This window comes from Antrostomus carolinensis, unplaced genomic scaffold (genome assembly GCF_000700745.2).
Source record: "Antrostomus carolinensis isolate BGI_N321 unplaced genomic scaffold, ASM70074v2 scaffold10050, whole genome shotgun sequence".
Classification (NCBI taxonomy): Eukaryota; Metazoa; Chordata; class Aves; order Caprimulgiformes; family Caprimulgidae; genus Antrostomus; species Antrostomus carolinensis.
In genome coordinates this window covers 1-1,008 of record NW_010287806.1, presented here as the reverse complement: position 1 = coordinate 1,008, position 1,008 = coordinate 1, and the positions used below count along the sequence as shown (strand labels likewise).

General features: G+C 42.1%; 1 protein-coding gene across 1 annotated transcript in view; it reads left to right on the top strand.

Moving 5' to 3' along the window:
* LOC104522116 (kinesin-like protein KIF13B) overlaps window positions 1-924 on the top strand; it is a gene marked incomplete at both ends in the record, with an annotated part of 17,911 nt that extends 16,987 nt beyond the window's left edge. Inside the window, one exon of the mRNA XM_010164319.1 lies at window positions 712-924. Coding sequence (XP_010162621.1) covers window positions 712-924 — 213 coding nt within the window. The remainder of the gene's footprint in view (window positions 1-711) is intronic.
* Window positions 925-1,008: the final 84 nt, after the last annotated feature.

Genomic DNA, 1,008 nt, shown 5'->3' with positions numbered 1-1,008 from the left:
TCCTTCCTTCCTGCCTTCCTTCTTTCCTCCCTCCCTCCCTCCCTCCCTCCCTCGACACACTGCTTTGCAGGAATGTGGTTTCACACCTGTCTTCTTTGTCAACCAAATTCCAAAAGGGTAATTTCTTCCATAACTTGGTTTAGATTTGTGAGCTATGCAAGTAGGGGAAAGGGAAAGGTCCCATTCTGAAATCTACTATATTGTTTGTGAGGAGGTCTTTAAGTAATTAAATATTTATTGGAAACGTCTTGCTTCTAGTCTTTAAATTAAGATATTCTGATTTCATCATGATCTTTCCTGAGCTCCTTCAGTAGTATCTGGGAAGTCTAATACTGAAGCACTTATACGTCTGGTTTATAAACCTCAGCAGAAGACATAGAAGTAAACCTTTGAAGCCCTTACTAGGCACCATAAAGCCCAAAAAAGGGACTGTTTTCATTCCTGTGTAAACTAAAACTGATTCTGAAAGCTAAGAATGAGATTTCCTAAATGTGCTTTAAAAATATATATATATTTAAAATAAAAACTTTCTTTGATTTACATGGTTTAAAATAGTAATTTTGAACGGAGGGGCTCTGACAAAAATATTTCTGTTATTAGTTGTCCCCATCTACTCCCAACCCTAGGTTATTATTTGCTCCCTACATTCATTGACTGGGTAAAACAAAAGTAACCTTCTGTTTTAATTTTATAATCTCTACCACTTTCCAGGATAGCCTTGGTGGTAACAGCAAGACTGCCATGGTAGCAACAGTAAGCCCAGCAGCAGACAACTATGATGAGACCCTTTCAACACTGAGGTACGCAGACCGGGCCAAGAACATCGTTAACCATGCCGTGGTGAACGAAGACCCCAACGCGCGCATTATTCGGGAGCTCCGTGAGGAAGTGGAGAAGCTGCGAGAACAACTCACAAAAGCAGAGGTAGGAATTTGAGTCTTGACTGGCCCTTGGCTGCAGCCAGCACAGGCGTTCTGCCACTTCCCCCCAGCCCCAGGGGATAGGGGA